This window comes from Micropterus dolomieu, linkage group LG06 (genome assembly GCF_021292245.1).
Source record: "Micropterus dolomieu isolate WLL.071019.BEF.003 ecotype Adirondacks linkage group LG06, ASM2129224v1, whole genome shotgun sequence".
Lineage (NCBI taxonomy): Eukaryota > Metazoa > Chordata > Actinopteri > Centrarchiformes > Centrarchidae > Micropterus > Micropterus dolomieu.
In genome coordinates this window covers 16,769,234-16,786,850 of record NC_060155.1, presented here as the reverse complement: position 1 = coordinate 16,786,850, position 17,617 = coordinate 16,769,234, and the positions used below count along the sequence as shown (strand labels likewise).

Sequence of the window (17,617 nt, the reverse complement as noted above, 5' to 3'; positions counted from 1 at the left end):
TTAAAGAGGCTATATGTAGTTTAATGAAATTACTTATCAATTAATCATTACAATTATTCATATAGCTGACGCTTTTGTCCAAAGCAACTTACAATTGCTATTTTATGTCAGAATTCGCACGCCAGTCTCGCAAGTATCTTGCTCAGGGACACATTGGTGGATGTCACAGTGGGAAGTTGAAGACATGCATATTATACACTGCGCCATCACCACCCAGTAACCACCTAGTAACCTCACATAAAAATGAACCACACACCTGCTTTCTCTGTCCTTGGAATAGCCACTATTCTGAGTCCTATGTGAATTTCTGCAGGCGCGCTCCCGAGCCTCTTGCCCACTGATCCTAAACTGTACACACAGCTCCAACACAAACTCCACGTAAGGATAAAAAAACAACAAAAAGTTGTATGTGCTGAAGCCTTTTGGCCAAACAAGAATCAGATCAACCTCAGGTGAAAACACGGCCATTTTCTGAAATGCGTTTGAGTCATGAGAGACCGCTTTGTTTTGGATATAAAGGGATATTTTTGGATATAAAAACCAACCCAGAGTTGTCATTCATCCTATTGGACAGGTAAACTGCAAAGCATGTAAAACATATTATTTTGTTAGCAGTTTTTATTTGCTTAGCTGCCTCAAGTTAGATAATGTTAGCTTGCTCGGCAAACGCCGAGCAGTTGCTAACATTATCTGTTGCAAAGTACTACATTTGTAACTTTATGGCTTGCCACATTACTTCACCAGCTAACACGATCCATATCATGCTGTGTACCACAAGTAATATGTCAAAGTTTTGATTTTAACCTAAGAAATGATGTAACAGTACAAAGCAAATGTGGAGGGATTGGTTTATAGACTATAGAGATACAAGGCAGGGGCAGCCAGCTGACGAAGGGTGAACATACATCCTCATTTTCCTGGACATCCTCTTTTTGGTGGCTAAAAATTGTGATCGGCCGGGATTTCTAAATTGCCCAAAATGCCGGGATGCGGCTTTTGCTTTCTACAGTGGGCATTCATTGTGTGCATTTTACATTGACCTTTCTCTTTAGGTTTAGCCTTCTCGCATGCCACCATTGGTTGCTCATGTGAGCCTACACATCCTTCATGCAAACATTGGTCAAAATGTATCTCAATCAATACCCTCAGCACCACAGCAACAGCCAAGAGACAGAGCAGCAGCTTGCTTGTCAACAGTGGCACATGCTGCCTGTGCTCAGACAGAGTAGGGACAAGAAGATGAGGTGCTTTTATATCCAAGCCTGTGCATAAAGATGCTCATCAATGTTGCTTTTGTGAACCAACCAATTACAGCCTGGATGGGGCGGGACATTAAAAACAATTTGAACTCCTTCTGCATGAATGGTTATAATTATTGACAAGTTAGCACTCAGCATAAACAAATTACAGACTATGTATATAATTTTTTTGCACAAGGATTTAATGAATGAAAACAACATACCATAATGAAACTGCTGGAATTAATATTATACTAGTGGTAAGCTATACAGGATACAATTATCTGAAATAAAGACACGAACATTAGCCCTAATGAAACCTTAACAAAACAGAACACAGTTTTTATTTGTAGATCAATTGAATTGTTGAAGAAGCTGTTGAAATGTTGCAAATAGGCCTAATATAGGCAGAGGGCAAATAAAGTATAATAAAAAAATAAAAAATAATTTATTGTTACAGTATTGTACTAATACACTCATTTACAAATGCTCCGTATTTGTATAGCGTCTTTCTAGTCAAACCACTCAAAGCGCTTTTACACTACATCTGTATTCACCATTCACACACTTTAACTAACATTCACACACTGGCGGAACAGCCAACAGGGGCAATTCGGGGTTCAGTATCTTGCCCAAGGATACTTCTACATGCAGCCTGGAGGAGCCGGGGATTGAACCGCCGACCTTCCGATTAACGGGCAACCCGCTCTCCTGAGCCACAGCCGCCCCTTGTGGCTCAGGAGGTAGAGCGGGTTACTCCCGCGGGTTACTCCCGCTCTGCTCTACTCCTCAGATAGAGTCTCTGCAGTTACAGATGTAGATTTAGCCAGAGCCAGGATACCATTGTGCGAATATGTGCTCCTTCTAGCCGCCTCTCTTCACCCCTTGTTCTGTTTTACTAAAATTATGGTTAATAATATAAATTGTGTATGTGTGTCCGTGTGAAGCAGAATGCATGACCTGCAACACTTGTCAGTGTTTAAAAAAAAGGTGCTGACAATCTTGAAGCCCACATGTAGGCCCTTTAATCAATAACATAGGCTAGGTTCACACGGCAGGCCTTAATGCTCAATTCCGATTTTTTGTCCCCGGATCTGATTTTTTTGTTTGACACTTCACATTATTGCTTAAATGTGGTCCACATCAGACTCCAGTGTGAACTGTCCGCGGCCTGAAAGTGACCCACATGCGCAGAAGAATAACACAAACTCACACGCAGCAGCACGCTGTTGTACAGAAGTAAACAGAGCCACAGAGGTTAGCTCCGGTTAGTGCCTAACGCTCCCAATTTTCACGGGAGACTCCCGTTTTTCATTGTCCTCTGACGGGTCACATTTCTCCTGAATTATGACAAGTGTTCATAAGTTTGTGTTCTTTTCATTACGGTTTCTGTCGCTGTACAACACATCTGCCCCACAACTCACTTCCTCTCTATCTAGCTCTCTCTCTCTCTCCACTGTGTCTGCATGGACACAAGCAGCATAGCCCTAACTCAGAAGAGAGCTTGGTGGATTTCAGGTGTGAGAAAGGAAATTTGTGAGCAGATAATAGCAAGGTACACAAGAAGGAGAGCCACATATTTAATTATGGCTTTAGTGGAGCTTTTTCATTCACCGCGGCTCCATCTACAGCAGAACAGCTGCTCTAGAGTGAGTCGCGTCAATTCCGATCTGAGTGTCCAGTCTCAGGTTGCAAAAAGATCCGATCTGTATCGGATTTGGACCACATATGAAAGTGGCCCAATTCTGAACTGGAAAAGATAAGATTCCATGTGACTTCCATGTGTCACATATGAGCAAATAGATCGGATTTGGGTCACTTTGGCCATAGCAATAGTTGTTTGGTTACCCCCACCAACCCTCCCCACATACACATGGTGCCATGGTGCTACCACTTACTTGAATCCCCCCAGCCCCAACCTTCCACCCACTGTGGATGTCTGTCTGCCTCCTGCCCCCAATGTCCTCTTTTCTAAAAACCAAAATATGGTCACCCTAGCGAACGTTAGCACGGATTTGGCACTGTTTCCTTCGCAACGTTCTATTTAGATTTATTGTCGTTTTACCAATACTCAGGTACACAGGATCTTCGCTAGAGGCCACAGAAAACTACACATGGCCCCTTTAACCCCCTCTTGGATTAGCTGGAAAATGCATCGTCGCAAAGCTGAAAAGAGGGCTGTTTGGCTGAGCTCATGAAAAGTTGTTAGAGATACGTGGTTCTCACAGGACCGCAACGCTTCAAATACATGGTGATCTTATAGAATGCGATGCATTGCTGTAGATTAAACTACCCAATGGTATATAAAATAGAATTAGCACAGCCTTAAACATCTGCTGCAATAAAATTCAAGATACATATCAATGCAGAAGCAGTGTTAATTCATAAACATCATATAATAGTAAAACACTGAAAAGGACCATTTCACTGCAAGTTGAGCACATTTTGCTGATAATACTTAAATACTTATACTTAAGTAAGGTTTTGAATGCAGGGCTTTTACGTGTAGTATTTTCACAGTGTGGTATTGACACCTTTACTTCTTTAAAATATCTGAAAACGTCTTCGACCACTGTCAAAATATTACATGTGTCACAGTTCTGGGATGTTGGTGTTTGTGTTGTGTCATGGTTCTGGGTTGGTTGTGTTTTTATGTTTTCAGTGTTTCCGGTTTTATTTGTAGGTTTTTCCGTCCCTAGAGCATCTTGTGATGTTTTACTTCCTGTGTATGTATCTCACTGATTGTCTAGTGCTTTCTCCTGTGTGTGATTCTGCTCACCACTGTCTTACCAGTGTGCATGGCGTACAACCCAGTGTTTCATCTCATGTCTTTTGTCCCCTGCCTTCCATATTATTACCTTTTGTTCATTGTCATTTTTGTATTAACACTGTCAGTTGGATTTATAGACTATTCACCAGTTTACACTACGGATTACTGTGTTCTAGTTGTCACACTTTAAAGCAGTCTCACCAGGTTTACCTTTTTGTAAATAAACACCTCACAATTCGTACCTGTTCAGTTTCTGTGTCTGCATCTGGGTCCAAACTCCTTGTGCTTAGTGTCAATTGCTGACTGTAACATCTTTACGTTTCCTGTTTTATTTTGAAGCTGCTCTGTCCCTGGGGTCATTGCCTTGTTTAGCTTTCTGTATGTGTGCGCCCTCATTGTCTGATTAATTTCACCTGTGTCTTGTTATCTCCTCCTCATTAGGGTACTTAATTGGTCTGTTCACCTCACTCTGTGCAAATTCATTCTACTCCTCAGTTTGTGTTTTGCCTTCAGCCCTGTTTCCTGTGTTTTCCAGTATCTGCCTGTTGGATTGATTCTATGGATTTTGGATTATCACGCATGTATCTGGCTTAATGTTGCCTTATTTTGGACTGCCTGCCTCACCTCACTTGTAAATTCCACATTTGATTAATAAGTCCTGAAAACTGTATCAACTCTGAAGCTGAAAGTAACAACATATGCAGTATAACGGGAGGCGTGTTGTGACTTCACATGGACTTCATCTAACTTTTTTATGATCAGTTCTGACCCAGATAATGCACACAATCTAATAAAAATTTCCCTGAGCACATTCAGTTTAACCTTGCACATCCGTCATGAAAGGGTCTCTGCGGAGCTGCTCCAGTCTTGGTGACACTGTACCCTCAAGGTGACGATAATTGTTAATGAGGTTGAAGTTCAGAAACAGTATCGACTTCACTGCCCTAGATTGTCCCCCTCACATATGAATTGGGCCTAAACTTAACGGGAAATAAGCACTTACATGTTAACCTGCAAGGTATAACAGTTAGTAGGTACGTTTTTCAGCAGCAGGATGTTTATGTTAATAAATATTAAGTTGAATTTCAAATACACTGCTCTGAATATCTGGACTTTAACACTGAAATGTCCTATGTGTTAAGCTGAGTCACACATTCAGCACACACAGAGGCGGTGACCACAAGTGTTGCATGAGCAAATCAAATATTTGTTTTATTCAGATTTTTTTCATCCATACAGCAAGAGTCAATTATGGCAACAATAAAATGTGCATAAACAAATCTGAAGACAATATAGTACAATTATTGTGGCAACTGTTAGCAAATACATAATTGGTGGTTGCACTTACAAGTAGAAAGCAGTCAAAGCGTACATATGCCCTCAGCAGGGAAGAGAAACCTTGGTTCTAGCCAGGAGACCGAACATCTGGCTTCGAGAAAATGGAGCTTTGGTTCTGTAGCGACTATACATCAGCCTCGAGTCAGAAGCATGTTGACCGGTGACTGTTACATTCATTTCAAAGACTAATTTGCCAAATACGTATTTGGTGTGGTGAGCCTTCACCTGCTGAGTGCACAGTTTGATAGCAGGAACAACTTCCTGTGAGTCAGTGTCCACTGTAAGTATATGGCTATGAGAAAGTATCTGGGGTGGATGAGTGCTAATATTTTATCTTTAAATAACATGTTTGCTTGGAAAATATTTTATCACACAAGAGTAAGATGACTTGTTTTTGAAGTATTATTTCTCCCCACTGTGGATTTTATCTACTGTATGTATAATTTGAAAAAACAAACAAACATATTATTGTATATTCTGTAATCTGAATGTGTTATCTTTCTTTACATATCTACGCAGTTTGTATGTTTGTACTTTTACATGCAGTCAAATCAAACTATAATAGAATACAAATTTTGATAGTTGTATGTATCAACTGTACCATGGGAGCAGCAATACTGCATGACCAAATCCAACAAATGATATATGGACATCATCGGATATGCCATCCTACAGGAGGGGTGGAGTTAGCATGACATGGGGATATCTGTTCCCCTAAAACATTCCCTGGCAATACTAGCCATTGATAAAATAACACAAAAAGCGCATAGCTTTCTCTGAATGCATTGGCCAAGAAACTAGTGCCCTTCTTTGCAAGCAATTTTTTTAGCTGGTCTTCTAATTTAAGAATTTAAATTAATCTAGCAAAATTCCTTATAATTATAGATCTTTTTTTATTCAAAATAATATCTCAATATGATACACATTTTTTTTCTCTGTTCATTTGACTATATACAGAAGTGCAAAAAGTCAACCTTCGTCCCTTAGGTTAGAACTCATCATCTGCAGCATTTCTGACTTCTCCAGTCCGGAAAAGTCTTTGCTTTCTCACTCCTAATCTCACATCCAAAAACCCGTCAATCTCACTGCTCGTTTTGGCCTGACATTCAGGGCAAACTTAAGAAATATTCAAACAAAAGTACATATCTTTTTTTCTTCTTTTTTTTTTAGAAAATATTTTTTACTCTAAAACATGGACACTATATTTTTCAATACAATATGTTTTCAATATGATCTTGACATGTTACAAGGAAAATTTAAGTTGGTTAAAACATTAGTTTTTTGTCTACTCAGAGATGCTGCAGTGGCAGCAAATTAATTGATCTCATTCCCTGTATCAAAAACGTCTTTCATCAACAAAATTAACTGAGAATGTAACATCAACTGAAAAAGACATCCAGCTATATGAATGAAGTGAATATTTAAAACTGACTCAACACATTATCATTTATATGGTTGAAAAAAGTTATGAATGTCATTCTACCTCAAAATCTACAACGGCTATATCAATGTTGTCAAGTAATATATAGTAAGGCAAAAAAGAAAAATCTACAACTACATATCTCAAATAGATTCAAATCCTTAAGTAGTACATAACACATAAGTTCAATGAAATTTAAGAGAGTAATTGTTACTTCTACATAGACAGAACAAAAAAAGATCATAAGCGGCACGTGAGATAACTATAAAACATCATTGGTGTTCTTTACCTGCATGGTGATTGAAAGTACATTTGATTGGGCTGAGACCCATTAATTGTAATCTAAGGCTTTGTTAGGTACAATACAATCGGTAAAGACACACTACACATCTCTGTGAAAACAGAAAAGGGAAGTGATCATAAAACTAAGAGATGAATCAAAAGATGAAAAACATATTTCCTTAATTGTTTAAGCCTCTGGAGAGATGCCTCTGTAACCCTTTGTGAATATGAGAGACAAACTGTGCTTTGGTTTCTGTTGTCAGATCTACAAATTAATGAGAACCTTCATGTTTTGCTTGGAAACACAAACACATAAAGATGTTGAATTTCCCCAAAAGTTCAAGTTCAAGTTTATGGGTTGTGAAATTAAAACAGGGTGACCAGACAAACAATCATTCAAGTGCACATGCGGTTTAAATGACCTATAGACCTTCAGGTCTGTTGTTTTAAATTCCCATCAACACATGGCTGAACAGTGCTTCTTGGAGACACAGTTTTAGAGTCACTCCTCTTTAAAGGCGGGAGAACAAAGTAACACAATGTCAATTGAAGTTAGACCCTCAACTTCACCAGGCTTTGGAGTCAATGGACTTGAGCAACAACTTAATCCCAACCAATAATAACAACACAAGTCTATGAAAATAGGTATGACAAACTTTAGAAAAACCCTCAATTTTTGATTTTAGAAGAAAAAACAACAAAATAAAAAAAAAAAATGGCGAGAACACCACTTCTAAAACTGATTAATTAGAGAAAACAAAAGTTTAAAAAAACACTTGTAAAGGAGATTCTGAAAACTAAACAATACAAAAAGAGCCATACAAAACTTTTACCTTCGGTAAACAAATAACACTGCTGAGATAACACTTAGCTGTATGGCCTTGATGGCACATGACAAGGTGAGAAAAGCTAGCCTGGCTGTGCTTTCAAGGTACACAGGTATGTTGGTTTACCCAGAACATTCATTTGTCCAAGACCATCATTTCAACATCTAGTTTCACTAGTAGCCGTAAAAACACAATACTGTACATGCGTAATTCTTTTGGCGAATAAAATTCCTGTTAGAATCATTGTGCCTTTCAGATTTCAATTCAAATTTAAGGTGCATGTTTGCATTTTACTCGTAAACTATGAAATATGGCTATTAATAAAAAATAATAAAGCAGAACAAATAAAAAAGGAAAGAAAAATCTTGGTCTACTAACGTACCAGACTGGATGTTGCTTTATGCAATCACGCTCTTGACCTTCGGTGCGTGCAGTAATGATAATATAGTTGGAAAAGATTGAGTGCTATGATTTAGTCAGACACAGAATACTGTGAACGATTCCCACAGAGGGAGAGACGCACTGACCCCGGCACCAAGAAATCCTCTTCTTTCTGCTGGACATTGCATTTGACAACAAATTTTTTCTTGACATTGTGGGAAGATGGCACAGATCATGTGTTGCACCCTTAATGTGTGATGAGACCAGCGTTGTGGACCGGCTAAGAGATGGTAGACCCTCCTTGTCCCATTTCTTGACATTCTGAAGGTTATGTACATAAAGGCTGAACTCTTTTGGCTTGGACGGTGCCAGCACACATTCATTTGATCTGCAAGACATGATGGATTTCACTATAAAAAATGCATTAATAGTCTGTAAATTTTGCTACTGAAAGAGACACACGTTGTTCTCTTTGTGCGCACAAAATCAAGTAAATCTCAAACCAGAGCTAAAATTATTCGACACAACACAAACAAACTTTGTAATGAATAGAAAGTATGTGAGGATTGAAATAGGAACTCACTGTTCTTGAGAGGAACTACATTTGAGTCAAGTACTTGTGACTACTCAGATGATCTGCAGATATTATTGGAATCTGGGGGTAAAAAACAGACAGAGATCAGCATCCCAAATCAAAAACACTCAAAAGGGGACGTTGGGTGACAAACAAACACAGATAAACACATTTTAACCAGTTTTAACCACACCCTCTCACATTAAGATGAGTTAATTACTGGAAAAGGACGAAGATGACAATATTTAAAAAAAAAGCTATTTGGCTACAACAGACAGTTCTGCACAGCAGGGAGGGCAAGAGGATGGAAGGGAAGGGAAGGGAAGGGAGAAATGGGGGGCTGTCAGTAAGGTGGCTCCCCCATGCAAACCTAAGTCCTCCATGTTGTTGACCTGCACACATCGATAAAATGCAAAACTAGTCCTCGATTAACACTTGTAACATGATGCGTTAACCTACACTTTCATAAGACTACACTTGCAATGTAGCTAACTGCTTACATAATGCCTTCAACAGAACTGAAATCAAAATGTTGGAAATCTTGCAGAGTAGTTTTAGAGCTTTTCTGACTTTAATAATGAGTATGTCCAGCTTTTAAACACGATGAACATTGTAAAACTTTGCTTTACGTGCTTGAAGCAGCAGTGAATAAAAAGAAAAAAAAGCAAAGCCCCAAAGGGCACAGATAGCGAACTGTTGCACAAGCGGTGCGAATGGCTCTCAAAAATGTGGTAAAAAAACACTACCTCATACATACCAATTGCATGTATTCGTTGGTAGTCAACTTTGATAAGGAAGAGTCCTCAAAATGGGAAAGGACAAAAATCGAGGTTACAATGAGGACAAACATTATATACAATACAGTATGCTTTTCAAGAAAGACAGATAGTTAATCTAAGAAATGAATATTGTGATTATAGTTGAAATGGATATAAATGTATTAAAACTTGTCACAGTATGATATGCGTACACATGTTGGACTCTTGTGTAGGCCAACAAGAGGGAGTACCGCCTTTTACCCAACCCACCCCTTGCTGTAGGATACAAGCACCCCACATCGTCCAGGTGCATTGAAAGACAGAGGTGATGGAGAGAGAGAGAGTGAGAGACAGAGAGAGAGAGACTAAGGCGGTAAAGGTGCAAACCTGATTGGTGGAGGCAGTTGCGAAGGGAACGCTTGTGGCAGATGTGGTGGCTGCAGACACAGTGGCTGGATTACCACCGTGCATCATGGGAACTTTGTTGGAGGGAAAATCATGTAAGCAAAAATACACAGAGGAGCAGTGTAGCCACATACACACCAGGCAAATGAGCGAAGAAGACAGAGGGAGTCAGGGAGGGATTCGATTTAACTGGTTCCCTTTCGTCCCTCTGCCAACACCAATAAGAGGTCTTGTGATTTGAAAACTTGATGTGACACAGTGTAGCTGTGGCAGCGACTTGCTTCCACATTTGTCTGTATTATTAGTAACAACGACATGATCAATGTCGTACTTTCTTGGTAAACACTAGATGAGAACTAATAATGATACATGAGAGTTAAAAATAGCTACAAAGAAATAACACAGCAAAACTGTCGCCACATAAGTCTTAAGAATAGAGTCATTAAGGCAGAGGAGAAAAGGGGGGGTGTTATAATTGAACTCCCTCAGTTTTTTAATGTTTTTAAAATGGTTTCAAGAGGTGTCAGGTTAGACCAGCCAAAAGCCACGTTTAGATCGAGAGCGGTCAAGCAAATACAATAGGTGTACACAGTGAAATTAACAAAATAAAGGTCATTTAAATTTATATTATGAACAATAACTGCTGTCAAACAGGTAATAAACATTTTACTATCACAATATTTGTCTCCCCTTGTGTGTGCTACTGCTTATGCTTCAAATCACAAAAAGTATCTTCACGCAACCACAACAGTGGCCCTCAGGTCAGCAAAATCTCATGTAAAAATCACAGAGTTACTGTAACTACAGTAAATTTACGTAGATGGTTTGATTTTGATGACGTGTGAGTCACAGACAGGAGGTTACAGATAACTGAAGAAGGAAAGCTGGAACCTACCAACGCTGGCTGCAGGTGTCATGCACAATATTGAGCCTGCCCATCATGCAGTGCAACAGGAAGTGGATTGGACAGGGAAGAGAAATCAAAACAGCCCATCACAAGGTTCGTTAGAGTGAGGGGAGAGATAAGGTGGGAAAAAAAGGTTAATATCTATTGGACACAGTCATCAGTGAATGGAAAAGGCGAAATGATGAACTCATCATAAGGCAATCTGTTAATCAAATCTGAGTGTGAATCTAAACTTTTGTCTGAAGTGCAATGCATCTGAATGTGTAATACAACAAGAGCAATAGCGCGGTTATGATTGTAACTATCAAGAATTAAACATTATTTACACATTCTAGACAGAAGTGAGAAGAACAGCAGAAGCCACACTCTGAAGCCTGCTGCTTATTGCCAAACTGAGGCGGAAGATACCATTAACCAACCCATCGGCCCTGTTCATCCCAGCCCAAGCCAAAGCCCCAGCAATGGTATCTCATCATCTTGAGTGATCACACCGTGGACACTTTAATAAACTGGTGAACAAGTTCTGTCCTCTCTCTTACAAACATCCAGGTCTTCCTCATTCACCCTGCATGTACTAGTAGGAGCAGGTAGCGATGTGGCTTTATATTAAGGCAATTAGTAGGCATAAAGACTAACCCATTCTTAACACCCAGTGGCCATGCAATGCCATACAAAGCATAAAGCACAAATTTTTAGCCTCTCAACTGCACTCTGACAAATGTTCAACCTTCACTAGCCTAGAATGAAATCTAGAGCTTTTATGTTTGATTGTCTTTGGAAGTTCCCTCTATCATATGACCAAAAAAATGTTGACCACAACCAAACTGCTCTGTACTGCAATCTACCACTTTTCCCAACCCCAGCATTGCAGGAGCCAGGTTAGACTGATCCAGGCATCCTCTGCGTGGTCAGAGCACTGACGTGGTGGTTTCTTTGGGAGCCATACCTGATGGGAGGAAAGCAGCCTGCTGCTGAAACTGCATGCTGGCCAGGGCCTGTTGGTACTGGAGCATGCTGGTGTTAAACATGGCAGAGGCCCCGTTGGCTTTCTCCAGGGCTGCCCGCTTGGGCAGGGGAGCCATGACATTAGGGGCGATGCCCTGCCCAGCCAGACGGAAGGAGGTCAGTGAAAAAGAAAACAAAAAACAGAGGTAGAAAGAGAGAGAGAAATGTGCGTGGACAGAGAGAGAGAGGGTGTGTTGGAAAGAGGCAAAAAGAAAACAAAAAAAGGTACATATGTTAGAAAACATTATATAGACAGCATCAGAAACATCCTTGTGTGTACAACAACAACAACAACAATATCATCATATCATCAGTAGCAAGCAAGCAGCAATCTGACACAAGTACTACACAAGCAGGAGCATGGTGCCTACTGGAGCTACTGGCTAACAAGCATTCATATATTCATTATTTCATCAGGAAGCTTACTTGGATTATTAAGTTTGTACTCCTAGGGCTGACTAAATGCAACATAAGCAAGCATTAACTATAAAAACAATAAGGCTGCTAACACGAGGTTGAACAGGTAGGAAGCACAGAGAAAGGGAGGCTGCACTGCTAGCTCCATGATAAACTGTGTAAGCCATGTTTAAGTGATGGTTCACTCTCAGACAAATGTCAAAAATGGTCTCACGCCAAGGGACACGAGTCAGATATTAAAAAGCATTTTTCCCAGGTGTCAATATTTACACCACAAAACACTCTGTATGTGGGTTTTAGTTTGACATGAGGCCATCTTTGAGGTCTGAATATCTCTGATTTGATGATGGAGTGAACTATCATTTGAACTGTAATCATCTGTTATGGTGGGATCAGAGCTATATGGTTTTAAAGGCTGTTCCTCTTAGCCCCACCCGTATCCATCTGACATGCACTACTAACACAGACATGCACACATTTGATTGAGCTGCTCCACAACACTGAACACTGACTTGGACGTAAGACTGAAGCCATGCCACCCTTATAGAAGCTCTATTTCCCTAGCCCTTGCTGACTTTTGTTAAATAGACTATAGGTGATGAATTGATTGTGGCTCCTTGTTACAAATTCCACATTTGAATTAGTTTGGTTTGGTGCTGGATGCAACATAAACCCCAAAGAAGCCACAATCATTTTATCACAGGCAATAATGACAGATCAACAAGAAGAAAAAACAGACATTGCACTTAGACAACGACAACAAAAATAGCTAGGTATCTTTGGTTAAAACACTGCTCTACAACAAAGCCACATGCCAAGCTAAAAGGTGAAAGGTCATAGTACCAGGTCAAAGGTTGCGTCGAGGGGTCGCTTCAGTGATTTGACAGCCGACTGAGTCTTAATTAGCAGGCAGCGAGCACATGATGGCAATGGGCCAATGGGGTTCAAGCGCATTAACATAAACCAGCAAGCAGAGGTGCATCATGGGGGCAGCAGTGCAGTTTGGGTATAGGTGAGAAAAAACAAAAACAAATAAAAAAACAAATCATTGGAATGCAATATACAAGGGGATAACAGGACTAAGGCATGCACAGTGTGGACACTAGCTCTACTGCTCAACAGTTAAATGATCATCAATAATCAATGGTAACTACCAATCTACATTAGTTATTGTCACACAAAGATGGATGAATATAGCGATGAGAATATTATTCAATCATTACTTTGAGTGGGTCTCGGTAATCTTATTGGACAGAAAATTACATGAAAGCACAATTCACAGGTTTCTGTTTGACTGTGCACATCATAGTCGGTGTCACATTACAATGATTCACCCCAAGCTCTCTGCCACGCTACGTCGATAAGAGCATGTAGAAAACACTGTGATCAACAGACTGATCTGTGGCTGTACTATTATTCAAAGGTGCTGTCACTGTGAGACAGGGCTGAATGCACAATGAATAATTTTTAATAATGTCAAGAGGAAGAGAAGTAATAGAAAGGAAGCACAGAAACAATGGTGTCACAAATAAGACCAGGCCAACAGAGAGAGAGACAGAAACAGAGGAACTGACTCTCAGCTTGTGGTCTGAGATGACATGAACAAGGAACAAGGAAGACAGTAAGGTTTTGGTTTTTTTTCAGATTAGGAAGACAAAAAGCTAAATGCACTCATTGAGAGCAATGTACCATTGTCTGATCCTTCTTCATGTCATCCCATTTAAAGCAGATTTTACCCAAACCAACTTGCAGACCTTTAAATTTTGACCTGGCAGAAAGCTGAACTTAAAAAGCTACGTAATACCAACCAGGAGGGTGAGACATTGAATTTATAGCCCTGAAATGTAAGAACTTCCTCAAAGTTGCTCCTAAGCCTGCTGTGTGGGTGTGAATGAGAGTGACCACGCTTGTACAGACTGCTCACCATGGCCGCGGCGGCTGTGGCCTGGTTCACCTGGTGCTGGGCAGCCTTAATTTTGGCCTGCAGATGGGCCGGCGGGTGGAAGTACTTGCACTTTTCCCGGGAGCACCGGCCCTTGATGTAGTCCATGCACACGGTGACGGTGTTGTCGTTGGTGTCGATCATGGTGCTGTCTGCGGGGTGGGCGAAGCGACAGTCGTTCTCCCCCCGAGAGCAGTTGCCCCTCTGATATTCCCTACACACCTGGAAACAACATGAGAGGAGAGAAATAATGAAAAGACATGCACAACAAGTTCAGTATAGAACATATCCACTGTTTTGTGTATTTGTGTCTTCATGTAGAATATATCCAGTATGATTCACCAAGCCTTTACTTTGTCATTATAGAGGATGTATAGTTACAAATGCACATTAAACTTAAAAAATGTATGAGACCTGCAGTCCAATAAATTGATTAAAATGCTTGGCAAGACTGTATTCCTCTTGCTGTGTAAAAAAGGCCTTCCTATGCAGTGTACTTCCTGTTTAACTATTACTGTTACATATGGAGTTCCTGAATAAATGGTACACTGAGGAAGGTTCAGACTATGTTGAAGCGTTTGCACTTTAACAAAATAAACCTAGAGTCTTATGAGTTTTTCATTATAAAGAAATGTGTTTGTTGGTGCGTGAGTCTGAACATTTTGAAAAGTCTGTATGTGAGACACCAGAGGGCAGCACCTTCTCCTAAATTTGAGGTATGGGTATTACATATCTGGTATCTACACTGCTTTTCTTGCCCTGTGTGTGTTAGCAGTGCGTGGTTGAACTCAGATAAATGTGTTTTCCTCAGACAATAAAGTTAACAGTTGTACTTAACTTTTTAGATTTTTTAAGGAGAAAAAACATTCTATAACTTTTCCAAAAACACAAAATTGCTTTTTGATGATGTACCTTGCATTTCTGAGTCTACTGTCTGATTATTTTGTTTGTGGACAAAAAAAAGATGCTACAAGGAAAGGGGATATTGAGCTATTTTAGATATTTCCAGTGCAGCAACAACAACGATTAATTTTGGTGGACTTCTCTCAGAATCAGAAAGAAAACGCTTCTTTCTAGACTCAATACTGTAACAATCACATCATCAGCCAGGGCAGAGGAGGAAGACATTTCTCTGCTGACAGTAGCCTCGATAGCCATGGGAATACAATGCTGCTACAACAAATGTTATGCTTTGAGCAGGGGTTACAGAACATATTCCTTTGCTGTACTGGTGTTTGCTGTACTGGAGATTATTATTATTATTATTATGGGAATCGTTACTGCTCTTCCCACTCAAATAAATATTCAACAAGTTCAGGCTAAACACTGGTGCTTGTCTAATGGCATTTTGTGAAGCACACTGCACGAAAGCCCGAACTGTACTAGAAACTAGACGAGACAGATTAAGTGAGAGTGGGTTCATCAAAAAAGTAAATATCTTCTAATTACACAGCAACTCTTGGAATGCACTCAACCTCATAAACTGGAATATTACAGCTATTGTTGTTATTATTATATACTTTATGCAAGTCCAATAAAGGGTGCCATTATTGTTATACTCGTTAAACCACTTAAGACTCATTGTCATGGGCGACTCAACTCCACTAAGAAACACATCATTAATTTGAGTTTTCCTGGAACTCTTTGGAGTGGGATGATTCTATGCCACATAGTGCATCCTCACCCCAAGTTTGAGAAAACGAAGTTCTACTCATCAGTCTGTCTGTTACCTCAAGTCTATCCGTTCTCAGCAGTTTCTGGGCTGCAGCAGCCGCAGAGTTGGGGACTTGGCTGACAGTGTGGCTGGAGGCCATGAGGACGGGGGTGCTGGGCATGATCTCTTGTGGCATCAGGCCTGGTGACACAGGGCTCAGGTAGGGATTAAAGGCCGCAGCTGCAGCTGCTGCACTGGCGTTGGTGGCCAGACCTGGCGTCATTGAGAACATGGGCTGGAAGAGAGCAAAATAAAAGCGGAGGAATGAAATGACTGTGGATAAAATGTACACACAAACCAGGAGAAAGAGAGGGACTGATAGAAAGACAAATCAAAAGACTGAAAGAACCACGCAGAAGGAGAAGGAGTTGTATATGTGTAAGCTTTTACTTGCATGTAGTCTCACCATGTGGAGTAGCTGTGGTATGTTCATACGTGTGTGTCCCCTCACCATAGGTGGTAGCTGGGTGCCAGGCATCATAGCATTGGCGAGCTGCATCTGCTGGGCCAGCATGGCCATGTTCTTCTGCTGGATCAGGTTGTTCCTGCCATTGATCTCAAGCTGGGTCTTTAGGTGGGGAGGAGGGTGCAGGTACTTGCAGTTCTCCCTGGAACAACGGCCCTGAAGGAGTTATGGAAAAGTGACAAAATGGTAACAGTCAGAATAATACATACTGTAAGCTGGACCACATTCACATAGGAAATATGGTATCCATACTATTTATGGATAAGTATTCTATATGTTGAAACAACCAGGGTAAAGGTTTTGTGCGAGTATCTTGAACACCGAACTTCATTGGCTGGTGTTGTTTGTGAGTTGGTGAAGTTTACCTGCAATCTGTCAAACATTTAGCAGGTTTTTACTGTTTAACGCCATGCTAGTGGCATGATTTTGTGAATGGTAATGTTGGTCTGTCGGTGGATCCAACACTTTGGTCCAGCCTGAAATGTCTCAACAACTATAATATGGATTGGTATAACATTTTGTACAAACACCCATGGTTCTAAGACAATGACTTTTATGACCTGACTTTTCCTCTGCCACCACCACAGATTTGACGCAGAGTTGATGTCTATTGAACAGAGTGCTATTACATTTTTATTTTTATTGAACCTTTTCATCTAGTACTCGACATATGAAATACCTGGAAAAACTCATGACATTCTCATTAGCTTCAGCTATACTTTGTGTTTAGTGCTCATTAGCAAATGTTAGCACGCTAACATGCTTAACTAAGATGGTGAGCATGTAGAGATACTTGCTAAACATCCGCATGTTACCTTTGTGATTATGATGTTGCCATGCTGAAATTAGCATTTAGCTCAAAGCAATATTGTGCCTCACAGGGCTGCTAGCATGGCTGTACTGGCACTCCAAGGTCTATGTCATGCAGACTAATTAAAATAGTATTTTGAGCATTAACAAATCACACAGTCCTGTGTGAATATGGCAGAAGAGAACATCATCTCAAAGAGTGGGATTATACTCCCAATAAAAGCATGCTACCTTGTATCTGGCTCAATGTCAGACACTCAAATTAACATTAGGTCTGGGCTGAGTCTAGCACTAATTGTTAACAACTTGCTATTTCTGTCAGTTCCAGCAGGGCAATGTGTATGTGTGTATGTGTGTGTGTGT

At 40.3% G+C, this 17,617-nt stretch overlaps 1 protein-coding gene across 15 annotated transcripts in view; it reads right to left on the bottom strand.

Annotated features, from left to right (window-relative positions):
* Positions 1-5,194: 5,194 nt before the first annotated feature.
* Positions 5,195-17,617, bottom strand: part of mbnl1 (muscleblind-like splicing regulator 1) — a 30,941-nt gene continuing 18,518 nt past the window's right edge. For 2 of the 15 annotated variants that reach the window (XM_046052333.1, XM_046052336.1), the window contains exons 4-11: positions 14,247-14,486; positions 13,166-13,219; positions 11,847-12,000; positions 10,889-10,924; positions 9,976-10,067; positions 9,588-9,632; positions 8,840-8,911; positions 5,195-8,644 (exon numbers count right to left, since the gene is read on the bottom strand). In XM_046052333.1, coding sequence (XP_045908289.1) covers positions 8,855-8,911; positions 9,588-9,632; positions 9,976-10,067; positions 10,889-10,924; positions 11,847-12,000; positions 13,166-13,219; positions 14,247-14,486 — 678 coding nt within the window. In that variant the 3' untranslated portion in view covers positions 5,195-8,644; positions 8,840-8,854. Of the gene's footprint in view, positions 8,645-8,839; positions 8,912-9,587; positions 9,633-9,975; positions 10,068-10,888; positions 10,925-11,846; positions 12,001-13,165; positions 13,220-14,246; positions 14,487-15,994; positions 16,214-16,384; positions 16,605-17,617 lie in introns of those variants that run through there. The other 13 variants (XM_046052335.1, XM_046052340.1, XM_046052337.1 and 10 more) reach the window with 10 other exon arrangements.